Source organism: Girardinichthys multiradiatus, chromosome Y, assembly GCF_021462225.1.
Source record: "Girardinichthys multiradiatus isolate DD_20200921_A chromosome Y, DD_fGirMul_XY1, whole genome shotgun sequence".
In the NCBI taxonomy this organism is placed as follows: domain Eukaryota; kingdom Metazoa; phylum Chordata; class Actinopteri; order Cyprinodontiformes; family Goodeidae; genus Girardinichthys; species Girardinichthys multiradiatus.
Window position 1 is genome coordinate 35,237,772 of NC_061818.1, and position 23,834 is coordinate 35,261,605.

The following is a 23,834-nucleotide window of genomic DNA, read 5'->3' on the forward strand; positions in this document are numbered from 1 at the left end:
AAGCGTTCAAATGCTCTACATTCTCGTTTAATTTATTTTGACGAAGAAAAAAACCCATATGGAGTACTAATATTACCCAAGTTACATGAATAAATCTTGTTTGTAACGTAAATACTTATTTGTTTTGAAGATCTTAAATGCACATTCTCTTTGAATGTGTCGTTATGTTGGTTTGTTTTGAAGGTTTGTACCGGAAGCATTGGTATGATGGTCGGTCTAACTTCATAAACAGTTGTAGTTCCTTACTGAGAACACAAGAGGGCGACTGTTTACTGTTCTCGGCAGCATTCCCTTATTTAGGAGTTATATTTATTTCGCCCGACCTTGTAAGGATAAGATGAGGACAAAGGATGTATGGATGATTTTTTTGTTTGTTTGTTTGTTTCACTGATAAGTATTTTTTTTTCTATAACTTCGTAAAATATTGTTATTTGCATCACAAATTAATAATTATACTTATTGACCTAATGTTTAATTATTGACCTAAAACCGTGAGACGTACATTCATTAATGGCCGTGAGCTATATATTAGAAATGTGCAAGGTCACTGAATACTAAAAAGTCTGAGAAACGTCACACAAGAATATAAAAAATATAACAAAATGAGTGTTGAATTAAACAATATACTCTATGTTCTTGACAGGATTCATTATTATATTTATAAAAATGAAATTGTGTTTTATGTTTTACTCTAACTTTTTTAAACCTTTTATTAAATTCACAAATTATATATGTGTTCTTAATATTTATTTCTCTACACTGATTTAATTATTTATCTTAAAAACGGAGGCATACATCAGTAAGTTGCAGCGAGTCAACGAAGTTATGATATTTGACTACTGCTGAGTCAGAATACAGTAAATTAAATGAAGAACAGGAAAGTAGAGATTAACATATTAGGACATGAAGGCAGCCTGGACTGAACATGGCATTAGTCCGTTTTTTAAAAAGAACGATAAATACTTGGCAATACATTTTATTATTTCCCTCTACTGGCCGACCTGCATGTTGCTTTTGTCAAGTTAAACGTAACAGCATCCTATCATAGAAATACAAAACTACATTAGATAAAAATGGTTTATATTGAAAGAAAATGGCTGTTTTAAGTAATTATACATAGTAAAAAGGTGCCTAACTCCTATAAAATTTGTACCTCAATGCAATGGTTTTATTTTGAAAGGGTTTTTCCTGCGTCTGCAGGAAGTTTCCAGCTTCAGATTTAACATCACGTCAAGGACAGTTCCGATTTCTTATTCATAACCAGCTTTAGGTTTATTGACACAGTTAGTAACCAGGTAAGATGCTTGTTCACACATTTAGCATTAAGAGGGCTGTTTTTTCCTGCCGTGTTAAGGAGAAAATGGGCAGATTTCTGCTCAGATCTTCGGTTGTTTGACAGTTAACCACTGTTAGCATGCTAAAGGTAAATGTGCTAACAGTGAGTGAGAATTAGTGAGAGTAGGGGGATGGGTCTGGTTCACTGTCATTAGCCAGTTACACATTTTAAACTAGAACGCCACTAGTTTTAAAAAGCTAAACAGTTAACCACTTTAACGTGTAAACAAGCTAAATGCTGCGGTTACAGATTTAGCCGCAAACTGTTACACTAACTGTAAGTATGTCCGAAGGAGTCCGTCCTTAACTCTTGAATATGATCTTTTTTCAATTCGCATTGATTTGAAAGTTGTCTTCTTGGCGACACACAAAACATTTCCGAACCAGCATGAGAACAGATTTCCCTCCTTAGTAATTGTTGTTAAATGAGCTTCAGTCATTAGGGATGTTTTCCACTTGAGGATGTGTTACATGGAGCGAAAAAGTAATTTTTACTGGTGGCTTCATAAATGAAGTCCCTGTCCCGCTAAGCGGAATGGTGAGTCAGTAGCTCCAGGAAACACATTTAATAACTTCAGACTTTTACAGTCATTTATTCTGTCGTGCTCACATATGCCTTTATAATATGATCATGCACCACTGTTGTACGCTATAGTTTCTTCTTCAGTTATTTGGTAGTAAAAATGATCGCTGCTTGATAAAAAAAAAAATACAACAGATTGTCTCGAAACACCTGGTAAGGTTTCAGAGTTTTGAGATAAAAAAAAAAAAAAAAATGGAGGCCACAATAAATTACTTTCCCTACCTTTTGTGAATTACATCCTGTACAATTCAACTGAAAAATAAGCTGTAATAATCTGGTTTCATAGTTGTGCACACTAAACTAAAACGTCATCTTTTGATTCAGTTTCAGCGTTCAGTCTTATTTGGCTGAACTTGTACCAGCCTCTCACATCTTGACGTGGTCATTTTTACCCACTCCACCTTACAAAAGTTCTCCAGATCTATCAGGTTGTGAGGAAATCCCTGTTCTACAGCTTTCTTCAGTCAGATTTGGTTCTGACCCTGGCTGGGCCATCCCAAAACTTTTATTTTCCTCTCATGAACTTATCCCTTTTTGATTTGGGTGTAAGTTTGGAGTCACTGTGAGGCTAAGAAATGAAATCCATCTTCATTTTTAGCTTTCTTGGAAACAGCTGAAGGTTTTGGACCTCAACTGACTGCTATTTAGAGCCGTTCGTAATGTCATCCACCTTGGGGGAAAAAGAAACTGTTGCTTATGAGGTAAATTGACCCAGAGCATGATGCTGTTACCAACATTTTTCATGATGTTGTAACGACCACTTCAGTACATTTCAGCTGAGAGTTTCTGTAACGTCTCCTTTTAATTAAAATTAAAGCGGTACAGGACCTTTCACACTGTTTCTGGCGACTTTGGTTTTATAAATTACACGCCTTATTTTTTCAAAGTCTCATTTGTCTAAGACTGGTTTAGGACGAGATGTTTTTTATGCTTTTATAGGTAAAAGTCGCTGTATGAATGGTCCTTCAGCTGGGTGTGTACATTTCTCCTATTCTATTGGCCGTTTTTTCAAACCTTATTGTGTTCTTACTTGATTCAGATTGCAACATGCGAAGTGCGTATCTCCTCCTGGTACCCACACTCCTGCTCCTCCTGGCCCTTCCTGCCTCAAGAGGACGTTACAATGACGACTTTGACGACGGGGAGGACCTGGCGGACTTCGATGACAACGACTTTGCTGAGTTTGAGGACACGAATGACGATTTAACCGCTGAGACAGAGACAGCCCCGCCGCCACGTGTCTCATCACCTTCATCGCAGCCTGAAGAGGACGAAGATGAAGCCACTGTGGAGCTAGAAGATGGTCAAGATGGTTTTGAGGACTCCGAGACTCAAGTACATTACCTCACTCTGTATTGCTTAACATTTAAAGGGTATTTCTATGATTGATACCATCTGAGTATATTATTATAATTTCTTCCTAGGATCAAGATATGTACAGCAAATATGACCAGGAGGAGTTTGAGGGAATTGGAGACATGGAGAAGACGAGCCACTCCATGAAGGACCCCCTCATAATCCACACGGTAAAACAGGTTTTAGAAGTTCTGGGGAAATAATTGAGGTGTGTCATATGCTGCCAAGGGCATGCTGTGTGCTTTACGTTATATTTAACAATGTGTGTGTTTAGTTTCTTTCTCTACAGCAGCAGTGGGAGCTTACATACAATGAATGAATACGAAAGCTGAAGACTTTTAGATTGTTTTGCTGTTGGGGTAAATTTAGTTTCCTAAATGAGTTTCAGGTCCTGTTCACACAGAGACAAGCTCAGGTGTGTCAGTGCCTTGAAATGACCGGTTTCAGGTTTCCGTGAGTAAATGCAAAACACTGATTTTTCCCGGTGTTTATGTCCACTGTTTATGTTGCAGTGTCACAGTGCCACCAACGGGCCCGGCATGCATACTACAGCATTTTCAGTGGCTGCATGCACTCATGTGGACACATTTTTATTTTTTTTTAATCATTTTTGACACGTTACCGTTTTTGTCTCCGTGTGGTCAGGGCCTCAATTATTTCAAACTATTTAGTGATTGAAGCTCATTGAAAATTAGAGACACGTTCTAGCTGCTGTTTTCTCTGCCCTGATTCAGCACAGAATAGGATTGTTGTTGAGGAGTAAGTAGAAAAATCATGGCAACGATTCCTTGGACAAATAATACACATTCAAATTTAACTTATAGGCTAATATAATCTGAGTTTGCTGAGCTACAGCAATGGAACGTTGAGCAGAGGAATAAAAACTGTCATCTGTTATTCTGATGGTCCAACGGTGAGACCTTTAGGAGATGCTGAGCTACAGTATGATACATGTGTCTACAGGTCCCTGCACATCTTCAGAACAGCTGGGAAAGTTACTACATGGAGATCCTGATGGTGACAGGGTTACTGTCCTACATCATGAACTACATCATAGGCAAGAACAAGAACAGCCGGCTTGCTCAGGCCTGGTTTAACTCCCATAGAGAACTTCTAGAGAGTAACTTTGCACTCGTGGGTGAGTCTTTCCATTTCCTTGTTGAATCATTAGCACCTATTGGTGTACAGTTCCTTACAAAACTATTAATACCCCTTGAACTTGTACTTATTTTTGTCATATTTGTTTTTAGTTTTACGTAAGAGAAAGGGGTGCTTAGTAGTGATGGGGAAGGGAAATTATACATGGGTTTTCAAACTTTATTACACATAAAAATCTGATGATGTGCATTTTTATTTAGCGCGTTATTCTGATACTCCTAAATAAAATCCAGTTCAATCAAATGATGTCACTTGATTAGTCAAAACTCCTTAGCAGACAACAGTTTGCATTAACATTCTCCTCAGGTCCCACTGTCCTACGTGTTTTAGGTGTTTTCTTGCTGTCATTCTCCTGACTTAAAGGAATGGATGATTAACAGGCTTCTGCGGCACTTCATGACACCTTGAGGACGTAGTACAATCATTTGAGCTAGGTATGTAACTGCAGGGAACACCTAAAACATGTAAGCAGTGGGTCCTGAGGACCAGGATTGAGAGTAACTTCACTATATAAATGTTGCCTTTATGGATGTGTGCCTTGAAGAAAAACCATTGTTACAGGAAAGCCATAAGAAATCAGTTTTGCTATAGTTCATATAATACACACAGCACACATGTGGAATAAGGTGCTCTGTTCAGATAAGACCAGAATTCTAGTTTTTGTGGAAAACTAAAAAATAACCTGACACCACCTCCCCAGTCTGAAACATGGTAGCAACAGCATCATGCTGTGGGGATGCTTTTCTCCAGGAGGGACAGGGAAGCATGTCACTGTTGTTAAGATGATTGATGGAGCTATGTACAGGGCAAACCAGAAACACTTGGGACTGAGGTGGATTCAGTCTCTATCCAGACTGACTGAGTGCAAACAATTCAGTGTCTTTGTGCAAACCTGATAGAGACTTACCCCCAGAGACTTGCAGCTGTAACCGCTGTAAAAGATGGTTCTGCAAAGTATCAACTCTGTGGGGCTGTATACAAATACACACAACACTTACATTTCTTTCTTTATTTTAGAAACTAAATATAATTTTCCTTCCACTTCCCAATTATGTGCTACTTTGTGTTGGTCTGTTGCATAAAATCCCAATAAATGACATCAAGGTTTGTGGTTGACAAAATCTGCAGTTTCAATGGACCTGGATAGTTTTGCAAATCCCTGCAGGCATTAGGTAGATGTTGTTTCATTGCCAAAAATCTGTATGCTAGGTGATGATGGCACCAGTAAAGAACCTGTGAGCACTGGGAAGCTGAACCAGGAGAACGAACACATCTATAACCTGTGGTGCTCTGGGCGTGTGTGCTGTGAAGGCATGCTGATTCAACTCAAGGTATCGTCTCTCTGTTGCATGTTGTTGCATTGAAATCTTTCATTGTTAGTGGTTTCTAAACCTACTGCTGGTTGTTGCAGTTCTTGAAGAGGCAGGACCTTCTGAACACTGTGACCAGGATGATGAGGCCTGCCAGTGACCAAGTGGTATGCATTTATACTGCAGCGCGTTACTTCCTCTGAGCAGCGGTTTAGTAATGGTGCCCGTGTTTTTGCCTGTAGCAAATCAAAGTGACTCTTAATGATGAGGACATGGACACTTTCGTCTTTGCTGTGGGTTCCAAGAAGGCCATGGCTCGGCTGCAGAAGGAGATGCAGGACTTGGTGACTATCTTCCATACGTTTTTGCAAAAAAGATTTCTGTTGCCTCCATACAGAGATGAGCTACTATCAACTCAACGTTTGGTGCTTTTTGACTTTTAAATTGACAGGATTTTTGCTTTTTTTTTTTAACAGAGTGAGTTCTGCAACGACAAGCCAAAGTCGGGAGCAAAATATGGGCTTCCAGACTCTATGGCAATCCTGAGTGAGATGGGTGAAGTCACAGATGGTGTGATGGATAACAAGGTGCAGCATCCTGCTTATGTTCCAACCCTATAAACAAACACAATCACTGTCAATCTGCAGCAGTATGAACACAACTCTATAATTAAAGTTTTACTTTTTGGGCTTGCTTCTTGTATTTTTTTTTTTTAGATGGTACACTACATTACCAACCATGCTGACAAGATCGAGTCGATCCATTTCTCGGATCAGTTTTCTGGTCCAAAAATTATGCAAGAGTGAGTATTTAGTCATTCTTTGTTTCTGTGACATTTTGTTATTGTGAGACTCATGTTTTTGTGTTTTTCAGGGAGGGTCAGCCGTTAAAGTTGCCTGAGACCAAGAAAACGCTACTGTTTACATTTAATGGTGAGTTTTTTTCCATCCTGTTGTCTTTCAAACACATTATACCAAATCGTATCCTTAGTTTTAATCAGTGTTCTGCTCTGTAGTGCCTGGCTATGGCAATACATCTCCCAAAGACATGGACTCCCTGCTTCCTCTCACGAACATGGTGATCTACAGCATCGATAAAGTCAAAAAGCTCCGGCTGAACAGAGAGGTGAGTGTAATGCAATGCAGACATTAAAAAGCCTCACCGCTGCAGTCATGATAACAAGTTTTGTCAGTAACACAGATTTAGTTTTTTGTGCAATTCAAACTGGTGCATTTTATTTAACTACAAAGAGCTTTATTGTCAAAGAGTCCAACCAAAATCGCTGTTAATCTAATTAGCAGACTCGCTGTGTGGGAGGATCAGGTTTGCTTGAAATCATCCTCTTTTCATGTTAGAAGGGGTTAATGGAAAAAATGCAGCCAAAGATTCAAGGATATGGCCTCAAGTGCAATAAAAAGGCCACCAAAAATGTTTCAGCTGAAAGAAAAATTGTCTGCACTGTCAGAAACATCAAGATGAGAGGTTCAGTCGCAGCAAAGAAGCATTAGGATGTCATGTCTTGAATAAAATCATGTTTCTACCAGTACAGAGCGGTCCATGTATTCGCAGCAGGTGAGTTTGAGTTCATCTGCAGCACTGCATGGTAAAATACATTTGTGTTACAAGAATGCTCTCAAAGACTCGAGGGCAGGCTAAAATCCTGGAGGAAGGACAAGCATTGGGTAGCAAAGGATTGGTACAAAATTATTTTCTCTGGTGAATCCACTGTCTGATTGTTTGGGACGGCTGGAACATCGTTTGCCCAGAGAAGGAAATGTGAGAGCTACCACGGTAACAGTGTGGCGCCAACAGTAAAACATGCTGATCTAGTTCATGTGGGGTGTCGCTGCGGACCCAAGGCAGCGGGCTTCCTGCTAATTCTGTCCATTATCACTGCCCTGAGTGAAAACCACTGTCGTTTTCATAGCACATTTTAATTTAGTTAGTGACGGTCTTTTGACGAAAATGTAATTTAGTTTTAGTCACCGTTTAGTCGGATGTATCAAATCTTAATTTATTTGACGGAATTTAAGATAAATCAAGTCAATTAAGTTATAAATCATAAAGTAATGCCATTTAAGGTATATTTGATCTTTTAATAGAAATTCTTCTAATATGGAGGTGAATAAAAATGATATTTTTATTACACTGACACGGATGAACGTTTATTATTTGAAACGTCTTTGGGTTTCCTTATTGATAAAGTTTTTAAAAATCCTACTTAGTAAATAAAGATGGTCATATACTACGATTTACTAAGTAGTAAATCATCTCAAAAACTGGAATCTTCATTGAAATACAAATGAAAATTTGATTCATTTGTATTTGATCTCCCTCCAATATGTTTGTCTCATTTTTATTAGCTAGCAAAAATATCAGTTGTTTTGGTCAGAGTTTGACATCCTATAGAAGTTATTAGGTTTTTATCTCATTATCAGTTCAGGGAAAAAAACAGTTTTTATGATGACCACCTCTTTAGTCAACACAATTAACACGGATGAAAACATCCTCCAAGAACAACTTCTCCCAACAATAAAAGAACAACCAGGTAGTGATATTCGTGGTTTCCAGCCTGATGGACCACTGTGTCACAAGGGTAAAATGATAAAGAAAAGGTGGTCCAGAAATTTGAAAACTGAAATTTAGGACCTGTGGGGAGGAAACCGATGTTAAAGCTATAAAAAAAAAGCTGTGGTTAGTTCTCAAAAAGCAGGTGCTGAGATAACAGCCAACTAACTGACTGATCAACACCAAGCACTAATAAGAAAAGAACGGGTCACAAACATTGAGAGTTTGAGCCAGAAGTTGATATCCATCATTTTAGCGGAGATTAATAAAGTTGTGAAGAAAAAACCACTGCAAGTATACCTTAAAGACCTATGAAAACGTCTAGATAAAACCACTTAACAAATAAGTCTTTACTTTGATATCTTTAGGAGAAATTTGTTTTCAAAGCATCCTTGTACTTTTAGGGCAAGCAAAAAGCAGACAGAAACCGGGCTCGTGTGGAGGAGAACTTCTTGAAGCAGACCCACGCTCAGCGTCAGGAAGCAGCCCAGACACGCAGAGAGGAGAAGAAGAGGGCTGAGAAGGAGAGGATCATGAATGAAGAGGATCCTGAGAGACAACGTCGTCTGGAGGTCTGAAACCTTCCTCAAGTTTCAGTTTTAAATGTGGACTTTAAAAAATTTCATGCAGATGTTTTGTTTCTTTTTTGGATGTAATAATTCAAGCTTTTCCCCCTCTTTTCCAGTTTTTATGATGAGCTGAATTAGCTTCACGTGTTATACAAAACATAACCGTAGTAATAATGATTGACGATTATTCTTTTCTTTCCTCCCATTTCTTTATTCAGGAAGCAGCACAGCGGCGTGAGCAGAAGAAGATTGAGAAGAAGCAGATGAAGATGAAGCAGATCAAAGTGAAAGCCATGTGAAATATCACCAGGAGAAAAAACATTCAAGCACATGTTGAAATCAGTGCTCTACTCAGTTTTCTTCTGCTTCAGCTCGGTGGTTGCCAGAAATCTCCCAACAGACTTCCTGCCTCTCTGGTTGTGTCAGGCTTAGCTGTTTGTATCACCTGCTGCTCCATTTGATGTGTTTGAAACCTAAAAACTGGGTAAACTCATCATCATTCACCATTAAGTCAGGTTTTCCTTTTTTTTTTTTTTTTTTTACATTTATCAACTGTTTGCCTGAAAAACATAAAGCTTAATGATTGTTTTTAAACTTAAGTCGCTGGTAAGGAGGACACTATTTGGTGGTATTGTGCCACGTTTTTTAAGAACTGAAACCATTGCTGTGATGTCATTGGGAATATATTAGCATTATTGTAATCTTTAAATGACAATGTCAAGGAAATGTTTAATATATATGTGGAATAGGTTTCTGTCAGGCTGTTTCTAATGGTTATCTGAGCAAACAATAAATGCACTGAAGTCTTTAATATTAATTGTTTTGCTTCTGTTATTTTGTCAATTTTCTTAGTTTTCTGTAAAAATAAAATGCGAATAGAATAATAATCCAAACCAGAGTTTATATCAGGCACCAGAAAGAGGAAGGACTCCTGCTAAATTTAACTTGTATGCAGGAATCTCTAAAGTAGATTAAATATCAGTGTGGTTGTTTCTGATCATGCTGAAATGGATACAGTACATTACAGTGCAAATTGTAATTCACTGCTCATTTAAAAACAATGGAAAAACATTTTTGGTAACCATCTTAATGCAGTTCGTCCTTTACTTTCTACAGATGCAGACTTTGATCGTTCCTATTTGCACAATCTCTGCATCATTCAGAGTCCTTTGTCTTGTGTTCTTGTCTTCAGCTCAACCCACATCTTTTCTACAGGTTTTAGGTCTGGACCCTCAGATGGTAGATTGACACGCAGATGGTCTGAACAGTTGTTGGAGACTTGGAAGCCCCAATATGCCACTATTTCCTATAGTACAACAAGGAGTATGGAGATTTATTTGTACTTTTCTTACAATTCTGACTGTGTGACCTCTGTGGGTGTTGCCAAGATAAATTTGGGTCATCTTGGTTGTTCTTGATCCTATAAACTCTGATCAACCTAAAAAAGTAAAGGATAAATTGTAAAAAAAAATAGCTCAGTTGCATTTATTTTACATGAATTTTTAGGTGTTCTATTTTTTAACATTTTTCTACTTTTTTCCATGTGAGATTATGCTACTGCAATAAATGATTATTTAAACCTTTACATATATTTAGAGGGGAACCAAGAAATGTCTCCATTTAATACAAGAAAATCACATTCACTAAAACCCTTAATATCCTAGCTTAGTTGTAGTGAACTGAATTGCCTTTAAAGTTGTAGTAGAGAAACTAACGCCACCAAATACTTAAATACAGAACGCAAAAGGCTCACATGACAAATCCTCTTTTAAACGCTTAGGATATTTAAAACTTGTCCAGCAGTGCAATTAATCGTATTTGATGTCTTCGTGGTTGATTCATGGTCACTAATTTTTGTTCCCCCAGTAAAATGTATTCATATTAAGAAAATTGTTTCAGGGAATATCAAATGGCTACAGCCAATTTTAACCTAGTTATTATATGTGTGTCACTAAAATAATCAGCCCACAGCATTTAAGATAAACAGGGCCCCTTCATAATCACTCTATTTAAGCAGTGTAATTCCATTCAATACAGGCCTATAAAATGAGCTTAAACTGCAACAATCAGTAAAACATTATCTAAGGAAACCAGCAAATCACATTGATACGACACCTCACTGTAAACCTGCATCCTGAGAGTATAAGAACAACCATCTAACAGATCCAGGCCTTGGATTAGTGGACAACCTCATGAAGATGCCAGATTTTTAAATAGAAAATCCACACTGAGATTTTTGTCATGGTTTTTTTTGACTACCTCACTTGTACCATGGGTGCCTGTTATTTAAAACATGTGATCACCACTTGCATCTGTGAAGTTTGAGGTAGTTATAGAATGTCTGAAAAACTAATCTCAATGCACTTTACAACAAAATCAAATCCATTACATCTAGTCCACAATACAAGTCAGTTACAGCAGTATCCAGCATGGTCAGGTTAAATTTAAAATCCAGTGATTCTACAGAACTATCAGATTCTGTAAATGATCAAATAATAGTCAGGAAAGAGTCGTCCAAGAATGCAGATAGGTTGCATCAAATCTCAATTTCAATTTAACTCCCCCTATATATTTGCATTGTTATAACGTTGCATTAAATTTATATACAAATTTAAAACTCTAATTCAGCTTGTAAAATGTACTGTTTACGTGAAATGCTTTGAATTAATACTGCAATAAAATGCCTCTTACTTTTTATATTAATCCATTAAAATTAGTTTTAAAAAAAAGAGAAAGAAAATCCTTCAGATCATAGTTTTTGCTTCACTTCTTAATGTGTGATTATGCGGTTGTTTCACCGTTACGCCTGTAGGGGGCGATTTAGTCACTTTTCAAGACTTGAAATGATACGAGCAGATTCGTGCATAATTGAACACTACAGATATACAGCTGATGAGAGAGGTGTTTGTTTCTAACACATGTTTAATTATTTAATTTAATTTAAAATGTTGATCTGTGTTTTAGCAATCTGTGTATTTGTTGTTAGTTTTGTGTTTCTATATAGAGGAAAGAGCTGGTGAGTAACCAAAGGCTGCATTAGCATACATTGATGGGGAGCAGGCGAGGCGTTCAGGTTGGTTACGCGATGGCCGCTCTCTCAACAATATCTGGATTTTAAAATAGAAAACAATGGCGTTGGCGCTCGTAGATGGTCGTTGGTGTCTCGACTGATTACCGGAATGGTAGCGGTATTGTTTTAGTTCGTTAGATGTGCTTTAACGCTGGTTGGGAGGTTTCTTCTCTCTGTTTGTGACCCAGTGTTTTTCTTGTTGGTCTCGCGGGCCTTGCTGCAGCTGCCTACACTGTAGCGGCGGCGGATTGCTACTCCCGAATGAGCGGGTCTCCAAGAGGTGGGGGGCTAAACCAAGGGCAAACCAGTTCATTGAAGTTTGGATAAGATGCGGATTATACGATTGCCACATTGTAAAAACCGATACGTGTGTATGGACGTCTTCGAGTTCAAAGTTTAAACTGTTAACTTGATGTTGCTAGTTAGCATTAGCCATCGGTAGCGTCAGTTTGCACAAGCTAAAGCTAGAAGACCACTCAATTTTCACTTTGTTTTACGCTGTTGGACTGAACGGCAACGTATATTTTTGGTTTTAATGAGCGTTTTTGTAACGCGGACACATGTGCCGAACATTTATTCTTCTCCGACTTTTGCTGGCGCAATTATTTGCATTTTGTGGAAACATTTTAGCCTCTGCTAACAGCAGGCTTCTAGCTAAAGTATCTGATCAGTGACGTACCGGTGATCATTGTTTTGACAGCAGCTTAACCGAAGCCGACAATAAGTTGATAGTGACGCCTAAACATTTTATATGTTTCAAAATTTATGCTTAGGACCCAAAAGTCACAAACGTTGATCTCTGGCTAAATGTTGTGACGCAGATGATCGTACGTTTGCAAGCAATAGTTATTAATCTGTAATTACTGCAGCTTTTCACATCAGCCTTTATTCATTTAGCCTCTGGTTCGTTCAGGTTGTTTTGGTGCGTTTGGGGTTCTTAGACCGACTTGAAAAATGTGAAACAGCAAATAAATTTTCGTACTTTTGAGGACTACAATCCATACTCCCAATTTCTAAAAGCATAAACAATCTAACTTGGTGTGTAACCTGTCTGTTGCAGTTTTGCCTTGCGTTAAAACATACAGTGTTTTTTTTATTTATTTTGCTCTTAATAGAAATGTAAGATAACAAAATTAGCCCTGTGTTGCACTGAGACACTTGAACCATGTGAGAAAGGGTGTTTCCAAAGCCTCAAACTACGGAATTTGATTTTAATTTGCTCAAAGTCTGGAGAAGTATTAAACAATATAATATGGAGAAGTAATTGTCTTTTAAAACGTTATCTGTCCCACTTACTAGTAAGTAACTTTTAGGACTTCTAAAAATATGTTATTTCAATCCACATAGATTTTTTCTATTCTTACTTTGTTTAAAAAAAATGGACACAGTTACCATCATGTGATCTTTTTCTTAATCTACCGTTTCAACCTTTGAGTTTAATGTATCGGTCATAGTTATGTTGTTTTTTGAGTTGCTCAAGTCTAAGGAAGCAATAGACTCATGCACACTCATACATAGAGGTTTCATAAACAGATGTTACTTGATAAGAAATAGCTGAAAATTGACACAAATTAGGAGATTTTTGGTCAAAAATATAAACTTTTGAAATTAAAATTCTCTTCATTAAAGCTATAAATTCTGCAACAAAGGTAATTCTTTAAGCAGTGTTCATCCCCACAATCTTATGTGGTTTTTATTATTGTGTTTGGAGCATACATAACAAAAGGCTGACTGTATATTTTGTATAAATGTATTTATTAATTAAAATGACCAGGAAATGAAAAAATTCTTTAATCTATGACTTGGAAAATTGTGGAAGTTTGCCTAATTAAATTAGTATAATCTCTGCCACAGCTGATTCTCATAATGTTTTCCCTTTTTCCGTCAGTTATAGGATGGATCCAGACAGTGGGACCGAAACACAAAAAGCAGTCAGTTTGCAGTGGAAAAGCTACAAACTCGTCCAGGACCCAGCCATTCGGCGGGTTACCCAGAAGGTTTACAGATATGATGGAGTGCATTTCAGTGTTCCAGTAAGCCTAATTGGAGTGTATTCCCTTTATAATGCACATCTGTTTTTTTTTTTTTAACGTCTCGCTTTTGTTCGTTATTTTTGTTTAGGACTCTGGTTTCCCCCCTGTGGGAGAACTCTGGGACCCTAGACCCCGGAGATTGTGGTCTAGATATACTGAGCTGTCCCTACCAGTGCCAAAGTTCAAGGTGGGTTCCGCTGCCCTGCCTTTGTTCTGTAGCTCCGGCAGAATCAATTTTTTAAAACTGTAATATAATCACAGTAGTTTGGAGCTGTAACAGTTCAGAGGAAGATGTGTCATAATGTTACTTTAAATCGAGTTTTACTTCAATACACGCTAATCTGTTCATTTCAAAGGTGAGAGAAAATGCATAAAATAATTAAGACATTCCGTTGCTGGAAAAATAAATGTTTAGATAAATAATTAAATTTACATTTGAATGTTTGCTTCTTAGCAACAGCAGTGAAATGATGTAGGCTAAAAAAATAGAAGCAAGAATATAGAAGTCTGTGTTATGCACAGTGGCACCCCCAAAGAAGTTTACAAGATTCAAGAGAACTACGTTTGTTTTCTGCCTACTTCTTCAGCCATTAGGAAATATTGTATTTTCCGCACTATAAGGCGCACTTAAAAACCATTAATGTTCTCAAAAAATGACAGTGCGCCTTGTAATCCGGAGCGCCTTATATATGGATCAATTGGTTAATTGGTTGATCCATACTGGTTGTACACGGCGCTCTGTCAAAATGTTTCAGTACGACTGGTAAACTACAAAGCCGCACCGCTTGCAGCATTACGGCTACCGTAGTCAGGGGCGTCGTCGAAGTAATAGCGGTAAACACCTGTACTGTGCTTACTCCTAGTCCAACACCACTTGTGTGTGTATAAGGTTTGAATGTACTGTTGCAGGAATTGCCTGAACTATATGTGATTAGAAGCTCAGTGTGTGGGGTGTATGTTTCGTGTGTGTGTATGGAAGATGTTGACATTACTCCTCCGGACAGAGGTGGCGCTGTGTGCTGCCGTAGCTGAGAATCAAGAGTGAAGGAGTGACGTCGGTATTATTGTGTGTGTGGGGTGGGTAGAGACGGCGACCGGAGCAGCGGTGTATGAGTCTGTAAGCCCTGTGTTTTTACGTGCTGCAAAGTCATTAAAAAGAACCCCGATTCTCGTCAACAACTCAGTGTTTTGATGCTGTTTCTTCATGTTCAACTCAGCAACGTATGAGTGAGGGAGTTAACCCCGAGGAAACTAGTAACTTCGGCCCTGGAGAAAGCGTCTCCCCTGTGTCATCAGACTACAGTCAGGGGACAGAAACAGGAAAGGTTAACAGTACTAACGTTTGATTTAGTGCATCAAACTGTTTCTTTTACGTGTTTACTGAATCAGGGAAACGTTCCCTTTCACGTTTTAACTAACGTTTGATTTCAACTTTAACTTCATAGACTCCAATGCATTCCTAACTATTGGCTCTATTCAATATAATTCTATGTAGAGGAGACCTTACCATGAGAGTGAATGGAGTTATCAGAACGCTGGTTTGTAGTGTATTAATAAAGTTTGACTGACTGACTTATCTGACTGTTTTGTTGACATTCTCTTTAGCACAGCTCCATCTAGTGGATGCATAACGCAACCCCAGTCAAACGTTTGACTGCAGTAGCTTCTATTCTATGCGCCTTATAATCCGGTGCGCCTTATATATGAAAAAAGTTCTAAAATAGGCCATTCATTGAAGGTGCGCCTTATAATCCGGTGCGCCTTATAGTGCGGAAAATACGGTAATAGGATGTGGTACATAACTGCATTTTAAGAATATATTTTTTATGTCAATGGTGTTGTATAAATGCCATGTTATTGTTTGTTTATTATGCATGAATTCAGTGTTTTTGATAATTAGTGGTATGACTTTATAATCCAGAAGGTTAATGGAGAGTTACAAACCATGGTTGTTGTTAAAGCTGTCATACTTAAAGCTTAGTTAGCTAAAAGCTTTTTCACTCATTAATTTGCATTGCCTTTGTAAAACAGATGTCTTTCTGCACTTCAGCTGTTCCGTGTTTGTGATTTCCTCATATCAAACGGAGTCACCCAGCTTTCTTGGAATAGCACCGCTTTTTCTTTGACCTTGTCATTTTTCCCACAGCTCGATGAGTTCTACGTGGGCCCCATACCCCTTAAAGAGGTGAGCTTTGCCAGGCTCAATGACAACATCAAGGAGCCTTTCTTGGCAGAAATGTGTTCCAAGTTTGGTGAAGTGGAGGAGATGGAAATCCTGTTTCATCCCAAGACCAGGAAGCACTTGGGTCTGGCCAGGGTGTTGTTCACCAGCACAAGAGGCGCTAAGGACACAGTCAAGCATTTGCACAACACCTCTGTCATGGGTAACATCATTCATGCTCAGCTGGATATAAAAGGTAAGCTGAAAACGCTTCCTTTGAGGTCTCTTTTGTAAAGTTGCTCTAAGTAGTCAGACATTGATATATTTAGTAATGCATTTATGTTTCTGCATTTTTGCAGGTCAACAGAGGCAGAAGTACTATGACCTGATAGTAAATGGGTCCTACACTCCTCAGACGGTGCCGCTTGGAGGGAAGGCTTTAACGGACAGTGTTCAGTCTCAGAATCCAGCACATCCGCAGCCTGACACGGTATGACTTTTCAGTTAGTCGGGAATTCGGTATTTATGTTGTCTGCTTATTATTGTTCTGTTACTCCTGTTGAATCAAAGCTGTTCCATTACTATCGCAGATAAAAATTATTAGCAGTTATAATGCTGGTCTGGTTGTTTCAAGAACAGAAATAACCTAAACCAACAGCTGTTTTTGCCAGTAGATGCCAGTGCAAAATACTGGGACCAATAAGACAAATCTAAATGTAGAAAATATATTTTTTGAAAATAATTTGTCATTGTAGTATCAAGCCCTGTTTTGTTTCCATTTTGTGTTTTTCAAAACATGGGTTGGAGCTGGTTTACAATGTTCATGTTCAGCTGTGTTTATAAGACTATTGGCTGTGAAATGTATAAATTCTAATTGTCTTAGCAAACATAATAATAAGTGATATGAAATGGCATTTTCTTACTAGTAAACTGGCATGAAAATGAGACTGAGGTTTGACGTGGGGAGGAGACATTCAGTCTCTTTGAACTGCGATACTTGAAGTCTAAGGTTGAGAATAAAGTTGTCCAGCTCAACAATGAGTCATGAACGGCATACATTCAAATATTATATTTGGAATAATAATTCAAAATGCAAAGAATGCCTATTAGTTGATTTCTTTTTTTTTGGTGTCATTCAGTGTCAGTAAGTTATTGAACTTCAAATCTGTTTAATGGAACATTATAACTACAATAACTCCAAACCGTTAATTTTTGTAATACGACATGCTTTATTCAAACGTTTCAGCAAAATTGATTATAATTAATCAGAAGCTGTGGGTGCATCTACAGTGGATGGACAGGGGTTTTAGACACAGAGGGCTACACTGTTTGTGAGATCTGATTTGGACCACACGCTATCAAGAAAACATGCAGTTTGTGATATTTTTGAATATTGTGATGGGAATGTCAATTGAGATTGATTTAACCCACATTTTCCTCACTATTTTTTTAATTTCCATCTTCACAATGCCCCCACCTCTTTAGCTTTATGATCTTTATCACTACGATGAACATGAAGTGTGGGCATAACGAACCATGTTAAGTCCTTCCAAGTGCCCCAATTAATGATTGAAATCACAGTTTTATTGCATGGCACCTAAAATCTTCTAGTTTAAATATTGTTTATTTTTAAGAAGGCAAATGTTACATCCAATTAGTCCTTTGTGATTGTGATATTGCATATATTTATAGTAAGATGGAGGTTGGCATTTGACATATTGTGCAGTTCTGGAAAAGACGGATCACAAAAACAGCGTTATTGACAAATGATGATTATTAATAAAATTATTTCGACGCATCCGACTTTGGAAGTATTCAGCTATTTTGTTCTCAAAGTGAAACACATGGAGTTTCTGTCTGAAATTTAGTTATCAGGATTCTGATATTGGCCTAAACAACTGGGATGGGCCTTTTTCCCCATAAAAGAGCAGCCCTACGTCATAGCCTTTCTCTGAACTAGCAGAAAGAGTAGCTTAGGACTGCTACCTGCTTCAAGTTGGACTTTAGGGGCATATACTGGTCCTTCTCAAAATATTAGCATATTGTGATAAAGTTCATTATTTTCCATAATGTCATGATGAAAATTTAACATTCATATATTTTAGATTCATTGCACACTAACTGAAATATTTCAGGTCTTTTATTGTCTTAATACGGATGATTTTGGCATACAGCTCATGAAAACCCAAAATTCCTATCTCACAAAATTAGCATATCATTAAAAGGGTCTCTAAACGAGCTATGAACCTAATCATCTGAATCAACGAGTTAACTCTAAACACCTGCAAAAGATTCCTGAGACCTTTAAAACTCCCAGCCTGGTTCATCACTCAAAACCCCAATCATGGGTAAGACTGCCGACCTGACTGCTGTCCAGAAGGCCACTATTGACACCCTCAAGCAAGAGGGTAAGACACAGAAAGACATTTCTGTACGAATAGGCTGTTCCCAGAGTGCTGTATCAAGGCACCTCAGTGGGAAGTCTGTGGGAAGGAAAAAGTGTGGCAGAAAACGCTGCACAACGAGAAGAGGTGACCGGACCCTGAGGAAGATTGTGGAGAAGGGCCGATTCCAGACCTTGGGGGACCTGCGGAAGCAGTGGACTGAGTCTGGAGTAGAAACATCCAGAGCCACCGTGCACAGGCGTGTGCAGGAAATGGGCTACAGGTGCCGCATTCCCCAGACCTGGGCTACAGAGAAGCAGCACTGGACTGTTGCTCAGTGGTCCAAAGTACTTTTTTCGGATGAAAGCAAATTCTGCATGTCATTCAGAAATCAAGGTGCCAGAGTCTGGAGGAAGACTGGGGAGAAGGAAATGCCAAAATGCCAGAAGTCCAGTGTCAAGTACCCACAGTCAGTGATGGTCTGGGGTGCCGTGTCAGCTGCTGGTGTTGGTCCACTGTGTTTTATCAAGGGCAGGGTCAATGCAGCTAGCTATCAGGAGATTTTGGAGCACTTCATGCTTCCATCTGCTGAAAAGCTTTATGGAGATGAAGATTTCATTTTTCAGCACGACCTGGCACCTGCTCACAGTGCCAAAACCACTGGTAAATGGTTTACTGACCATGGTATCACTGTGCTCAATTGGCCTGCCAACTCTCCTGACCTGAACCCCATAGAGAATCTGTGGGATATTGTGAAGAGAACGTTGAGAGACTCAAGACCCAACACTCTGGATGAGCTAAAGGCCGCTATCGAAGCATCCTGGGCCTCCATAAGACCTCAGCAGTGCCACAGGCTGATTGCCTCCATGCCACGCCGCATTGAAGCAGTCATTTCTGCCAAAGGATTCCCGACCAAGTATTGAGTGCATAACTGCACATGATTATTTGAAGGTTGACGTTTTTTGTATTAAAAACACTTTTATTTTATTGGTCGGATGAAATATGCTAATTTTGTGAGATAGGAATTTTGGGTTTTCATGAGCTGTATGCCAAAATCATCCGTATTAAGACAATAAAAGACCTGAAATATTTCAGTTAGTGTGCAATGAATCTAAAATATATGAATGTTAAATTTTCATCATGACTTTATGGAAAATAATGAACTTTATCACAATATGCTAATATTTTGAGAAGGACCTGTAGAGTATGAAAGTATGTATAGAAAAACTAGAAATTATGTGGCAACATTTTTACTATCTTAGTGTTAAATTTTTTAATACCGTTGTCTTTCTCCATTGCAGTCGGAAATCCGCCGTAAGTTTTCCACTGAGCTTGCCGTTTTGGCAGCAGGAGTCCAAGCTCTCACCTCGGGAAGCGGGACACCATGTTCTGTTGATACCGGTTTTGGCGATCAGCGTATTGACACACCTCCTTCTTCTTTACCTGGCCCATACACCCCAGGCTCCTCTGCTTCATCTCAGGGGGGCGGAGGAACACCTTACAGCTCCAGATCTGGGACTCCATTTTCTCAAGACTCAGGCTACTCCAGCAGCAGGTGTTGTTTATATTTAGTTTTGAAATTTATCATGAATATCTCTTCTGATCTATAGTCTCTTGGTTATTTGTGTCAATAAAAACAGAATCCTATTTGATCTGATTTAATCTCTGTGTTGCAGGCATCCTAACTACAACACAGGCTCTTTGAGCAGCGGCTACCCTCCCCAGGACATGTTACCATCGTCATCTTCATCTTCTGCAGTCTCATCTTCTGTTGGAGGTTACAAAGTATCTCGTTACCCTGATGAGCAGGATCCATCACTGTACCACCGAGGTCGTCCTTCGTACCCCCCAACCACATCATACCGTCCCAGTGAGCCACCTGGCTATCCCCCTTACCCGAGTCTTGGAGGACCCGGGTCACACATGGCACATCACTCCTCGATGCCTCCCCCACCTATTTGCAACCAGTATGATCAGCCTCCACCGTCAGACAGGGACCGTGATCGAGAATCAGGGGGGAGGTATGGGGCTGGGGGTGTTGGTTCCAGAAGGTCATCTTACCATCACCAGCAAGATTCGAACTCTTCCTCAAAATACCATTCCCATCACTCCCACCACCATTCAGATCGCAGGGACGACAGGGGGTACCGGCGAGACAGTCTGGGCTCCCGGTCAGGTGACCACAGCCACCAGAGACACCGCAACCATCACCATTCTCACAACCACCATGGCAGTCGTAGAAGAAGCAGCCATGACCGGGATAGAGATCGAGACAGAGATAGTGACTACTCCAATAGCTCTGACCCCAGACACAATTCCAACTCTTACCGCTCGTCCTCTAACAGCATGTCTCCTCCTCCGTCATCTTACTCTGCATACTCCTCCTCCAAAGAGCCTGCCCCGACTCCTCCTCAGGGACTAGATGCTTCTTCCCGTTCAGCGGGTACAAGTCTTGCAGAGAGAGGATCTCTGCCCTCAGCTGGTGCTGATAAAGACTTCCATGCTGATCATCTCAGTGCTTTGCCTCCACCTCCTCCTCCACCACCACCGCTCCCCCCAGCCTCTGTTATTGCAGCAGCTGTTGCTGAGACACTTGGAACACTGGATTTTAACCAGGATAGTCCTGCCCGCGAAGATCAATGGACAAAACCCAAACGCCGTCCCACCACACCACCTGCCCCGCCCAAGACACCCCCACCTTCTTCTCCGTCCCAACCTACAATTGCATCTTCCTCTAACTCTCCTTCCTCTGCTTCCCTTCCTCACCATCTTTCCTCGTCCTCCAGCTCCCCACCACCTCCTCATCGGGATTCCTCTCCAGAGCCAGATTCTACAAATGAAAGTGTACCGTTTGTCTACCACAGCAGCAGTCTGGACTCGCGTATTGAAATGCTCCTAAAAGAACAAAAGGCTAAATTTTCTTTCCTTGCTTCTGATGAGGAAGATGAGGAAGACAGGAAAGAGGAGAAGCACAGGGGCAGAGGTAGAGAGCGAGGAAGTCAAGCTTCAAGGGATCAGGAGCACGTGGGGGACAATGGGGAGAAGGACCATAGGAAGAAGGGGGAAAGAGACAGAGATGGTCACAGAGGTAGAAAACGGGGAAAAGGAGGAGAAGGAAGGAAGAGTCCAACTGTACCTACAACAGGCACACAACCCTCGTCCACTTGTTCTCCCCACATCTTACCTCCAGAGGAACCCCCATCCCAGGTTAACATCACAAGGACTGAGGCTTTGCAGCAAGAGTCTTCTCAGGCTGCTTCTGCTGATGCAGGGATCTGGACAGGAGCCCACACACCACCTTTTAATGGGCAGAGTCAGGTACGACAATACGCTGGACATCATCACTTGCACTAAGATAACTAACAAGTTTTGAAATTAAATTTATCTTGTCTGTAGTAGTTCAGATTTTGTTTAGAAGATTTCGTAGGCCTCAAGTATTTTATCTGAGTACGGCCTGATCTGCCTTCAAATCCTTTAAATACTAATATGTCAAAATTACTGGTAAAGGGACAATACTTATATTCATACAGCATTGCCTCTTATTAGCGTAATATTTACCAGTAGACCTAAATGTAGATAACAACTTCACAGAGAGGATATGGAACAAAACTGTTACTTTGATTTCTATTCATCATTAGAACATTTTTTACGCTATCAATATAAGGTATGGTACTGTGCAGAAATTTAAAACTTTATAAGTTGCATCACTCTGCAGTCTTTTTGAAGGGATTTTGATCAATAGTTCTTCAAGGGTTTTTGGATCTTTAACAATTTTTCATTCGTTTTTTGTCCAGTTCTTGTACATCAGCCTGTGTGTCGTTAAAAGGGAGCAAACTGAACATGTGAAGGTCAAAAAACTTGTCAGACCTAAAATAAAAATACATTTCTAGAGCAGATTAAGTGTCTGACAGTGATACTTTTAGGGAAAAAGTGACAAACTGCAACAAATACTTGAGATGCAGCATCCTCCAGCTGGCCATCTACAGTATGCCGGGTTTCTAGATAATAATTGTTCACGCATCACCCACCTTGCTGGTGCTAAAATATTCTAATTATAATATTATTAAAATATTATTTTATGTTTTCCTTTGGTATTTTTCATAGATTCAACTAAAGACGAGAACATGTTTGATGGGCTCATAGAAACAAAGTATCTAAAGATCTGGCATTACGTCCATTATTTGCTACGTCGTCTGTAACGTGCCAATATAAAACCAGTTCACCCTGGAAGTTTAGAACCCTTTTATGTTTGTGTTATTTATTGTTAGGTTCAGTGGCTTAAAATATAACATATCTCTTTAAATATGTTCAGCTACTGACAGAAAATTGGTGGGCAGAAAAGTCAACATAGATGCAACATGTTGCCAAAAGTATCTGCTCACCCGCCTTAACTGTCATATTAACTTGGGTGACATCCCATCTTAATCCACGGGATTCAGTGGGATGTTGGTCCATCTTTTGTAGCTAAAACAGCTTCTTCTGGAAATGTTGTCCTCAAGGTTAAGGAGCATGTTCATGGGAAGTTTTGACCATTTTTCCAGAAGCATATTTGTGAGGTCATAGACTGATGTTGGATGAGAAGGCCTGGCTTTCAGTCTCCGCTTTAATTCATTCTAAGGTGTTCTGCTGGGTTTAGGTCAGGACTCTGTGCACGCCATTAAAGCTCATCCACACCAAACTCTCTCATTCATGTCTTTATGGACCTTGCTCGTGTTGGAAGAGGAAGGGGACATACCCAAACTGTTCCCACAAAGTTGGGAACATTGATTTGTCTGAAATCTTTTAGTATGGTGAAGCATTCAGAGTTCCTTTCAACTAAGGGACCAGGCTGAGCTCTTAAAAAACAACCCCACAACATAATTCCTCCACCAAACTTTACACTTTGCACGATACAGTCAGGCAGGTACTGTTCTCCTGGCAACCGCCACACTCAGACTCAATTGCCAGATGAAGAAGCGCAATTCATCACTCCAGAGAATGTGTCTCCGCTGCTCTAGAGTTCAGTGGCGATGTGCTTTACACCACTCCATCCAGGGCTTTGCATCACGCCTGGTGATGTATGGCATGTATGCAGCTGCTCAGCCATGCAAACCCATTCCATGAAGCTCTTTACGCACTAGGCCACATGACGTTTGGAGGTCTGTAGCGATTCACTCCACAGAATATCGGTGAACTCGGCACATCATGCGCGTCAGCATCTGCTGCTCCCGCTCCGTCAGTGGCGGAGTTGCTGTTGTTCCCAATCCCTTTCACACCCTTATAACACCACTGATGGTTGTCGTTGGAATATTTAGGAGCGAGGAAATT

At 39.7% G+C, this 23,834-nt stretch overlaps 2 protein-coding genes across 3 annotated transcripts in view; both read left to right on the forward strand.

Moving 5' to 3' along the window:
* Positions 1-1,170: 1,170 nt before the first annotated feature.
* LOC124863781 (PAT complex subunit CCDC47) lies at positions 1,171-9,696 on the forward strand. Its single transcript, XM_047358267.1, has 13 exons — positions 1,171-1,295; positions 2,958-3,253; positions 3,343-3,444; positions 4,238-4,412; positions 5,642-5,763; positions 5,844-5,909; positions 5,985-6,086; positions 6,219-6,329; positions 6,459-6,544; positions 6,616-6,674; positions 6,758-6,867; positions 8,715-8,882; positions 9,098-9,696. The coding sequence occupies exons 2-13, from the start codon at positions 2,966-2,968 to the stop codon at positions 9,176-9,178; spliced, it is 1,470 nt and encodes a 489-aa protein (XP_047214223.1). The 5' UTR covers positions 1,171-1,295; positions 2,958-2,965; the 3' UTR covers positions 9,179-9,696.
* A 2,238-nt stretch (positions 9,697-11,934) lies between these two features.
* LOC124864576 (histone-lysine N-methyltransferase SETD1A-like) overlaps positions 11,935-23,834 on the forward strand; it is a 31,565-nt gene continuing 19,665 nt past the window's right edge. Inside the window, exons 1-7 of one of the 2 annotated variants that reach the window (XM_047359412.1) lie at positions 11,935-11,952; positions 13,838-13,982; positions 14,071-14,169; positions 16,129-16,399; positions 16,503-16,633; positions 19,829-20,082; positions 20,204-21,845. In XM_047359412.1, the coding sequence (XP_047215368.1) occupies positions 13,845-13,982; positions 14,071-14,169; positions 16,129-16,399; positions 16,503-16,633; positions 19,829-20,082; positions 20,204-21,845 (2,535 nt within the window). In that variant the 5' untranslated portion in view covers positions 11,935-11,952; positions 13,838-13,844. The other variant, XM_047359413.1, reaches the window with a different exon arrangement.

Coding starts and splice junctions, on each gene's coding strand:
- LOC124863781 (XM_047358267.1), top strand. CDS start 2,966: ATGCGAAGTGCGTATCTCCTCCTGGTACCCACACTCCTGCTCCTCCTG. Junction 3,445..4,237: donor ACCCCCTCATAATCCACACG/GTAAAACAGGTT, acceptor ATGTGTCTACAG/GTCCCTGCACATCTTCAGAA. Junction 4,413..5,641: donor GAGTAACTTTGCACTCGTGG/GTGAGTCTTTCC, acceptor TCTGTATGCTAG/GTGATGATGGCACCAGTAAA.